The 2338-nt window shown below is 43.0% G+C and overlaps 1 protein-coding gene across 1 annotated transcript; it reads right to left on the reverse strand.

Moving 5' to 3' along the window:
* Positions 1 to 249: 249 nt before the first annotated feature.
* LOC118757253 lies at positions 250 to 2243 on the reverse strand (the record flags this gene model as incomplete). The annotated part of the gene is made up of 4 exons (XM_036491980.1): positions 1210 to 2243; positions 888 to 1032; positions 407 to 832; positions 250 to 337 (listed from the first exon to the last, which is right to left on the reverse strand). Coding segments are annotated over exons 1-4 (1693 nt in total), but the record flags the coding sequence as incomplete, so codon positions are not given.
* Positions 2244 to 2338: the final 95 nt, after the last annotated feature.

Here is a 2338-nt window from a genome sequence, read left to right on the forward strand (position 1 = left end):
ACCACTGTTCTCTTAAATTTATTGGTAAGGAGTCATCCCAGTCTATCTGCTGCTTCCAGGTCTCTTGTAAAATCAACTTGACTATGACGGTGATGTTAGCAAGCAGGCCGAATGGGTCGTAAATGGCCATAGCGAGTCCCAACAGCTCTCGTTTTGTAGGTGAACGTTTACACTCTAACACTTCACGCGAAATCTTGCAAAATCTGAACTGAAACTCCAAAACATCGTCAGTAGAATTCCAATACATACCTAATACTTTATCAGTTTTAGGCTCATGTTCCATGCTAACAATGTCTGGAGGCGCCTCTGTTCCCTGATTCAATAGATTTTGTAGCTCCTAGCAGTTAGAGACGAAATTTCTCAAAAAGAATCCGGCTGCGGCATTTATGGTAATAGCTTCGTTTACGACTTCATTGGCTTCTTGAATACTATCAAAACTGGCGACCAGGTCATCCACATAGGTGTTTTCAACAACAGCTTTAACACCTCGTGGCATTTTCTCTTCAAAGCGGCTGGAGTTTAAATTCTTAATATATTCAGCACAACACGGTGAACAAACGGCTCCGAATATCATGGACGTCATGACATATACTTCAATTCGTTTGGACGGATCTCCATGTCTCCATAGGAAGCGTTGTGACTGTCTATCTTCAGGGCGAATCTTGACCTGAGAGAACATCTCTTGTATATCGCCTGCAACTGCAAGTGGGCGTTGGCGAAACATCAGTGACATCAGTGGCTGTGCGCGTTCTGGTCCTTTCATCAAAACAGAATTCAACGAAACATTCGACACGGATGCTGCTGCGTCAAATACTATACGCAGCTTTTGTGGCTTATTGTGATTTATCACCCCAAAAATGTGGCAAATACCACGTCGATGGACCTACGTTCGACGACTCTTCATCAGTCAGCAACTGCGCATAACCCTTGCTAATATATTTATTTATTTCGGCTATATAGCTCTTAGCATACCCCGGATCTTTGGCCATTTTGTTTTCGACGTTTAGTAATCTCTTCTTAGCCATTTCATAACTACGTGGCAATTGAACTTGATCTTCGCACCACAATAACCCTACTTGGTAGCGATTCCCAATGTTTTTTGTTCTTTTGCAAAGAATCTCTCTAGATCTTAAGTCTTCTTTTGACTGAAGAGGAGTATCTGGCTTGTTTACTGCGAAACTGTCTAGACTGAAGTACTCTTCCACTAACCGGTGTAACTGCTGCGATGAAAATTGTTTACGGACGTGGAAAACGTTGGCTATAGGGCCACTACCAACCTTTGTTGGCCCATAAACCACCCAACCCAACTTGGTGGCGATGGCGATAGGTTCATTAGGACCACAGCTAACCATTTCTTTGGCAACACACAAATGGCTGTTGTCTAACCCAATCAATAAAGCAGGTTTGACGGATGAATAATTGGCGATTGGCAAGTTTATAAGATTGCTATAATTATTTCGTTCAAAGGTTTGCGTTGGTAAATCCAATTGTTTGATAGTGTATACATTCTTCAACTGATATGATGTATTTCGACTCTCTGCACTTACTTGCAGGTTGAGTACACGCGATTTTTCTGTAATTTTCTTTTTATTGTACCACTGTAACGTGAGTGGCGTAGTACGGCCTTTGACCCCAAGGCTGTTGGCAATACTTTCTTCCAGAAGAGTTATTGAAGAACCCTCATCGATCATGGCATAAATCGCGAAGCTTCCGTTGGGTCCGGTTAACACCACAGGCAATATTTTAAACAAACATTCGTTTTGGTTTTCGCGGCAATTCAATAAATGCTCATTACTGTTGGTAGCAGACGATGTTGCGGGCTGAACAGTTGAACGATTAACTGATGACGAGGGTTTAACAGATGTGACAGCCTGATGCAAGAGAGGGTGGTGCATACGCTTGCACTTGTCGACCCCACACTCATGCCTAGATCGACAATCACAAAAACCATGACCTCGTTGAAGGCATGCAAAGCACAGACGGTTGGCTTTCACCAGAGTCCACTTATTTTGCACATTAAGTTCCTTAAATTCTGGACATACCTTTAACTGATGACATTGCTTACACTTAATGCAACACAATGGTTGCTGATGTTGTTGAACAGGCTCTGGCTCATTATTGAGTAACACTCTTCTAGGAATATTTGAAGACTGACGACTTGAAGACGACTGCGTAACTGAACGCACGGCTGTTGACGACGATGCCTGGCTACTTCGCTGTAACGATGACACTACAGAAGGCATTAGGCTGACAACCTTGGCAAGGTCACTCAACCAATCAGCAAAAGTTTGTATATTCGGATATACTGACGCCCCTGCTGCACGACGACTCCATTCAA

Source organism: Rhagoletis pomonella, unplaced genomic scaffold (genome assembly GCF_013731165.1).
Source record: "Rhagoletis pomonella isolate Grant_MI unplaced genomic scaffold, Rhpom_1.0 Rhpom_scaffold_15730, whole genome shotgun sequence".
NCBI lineage: Eukaryota > Metazoa > Arthropoda > Insecta > Diptera > Tephritidae > Rhagoletis > Rhagoletis pomonella.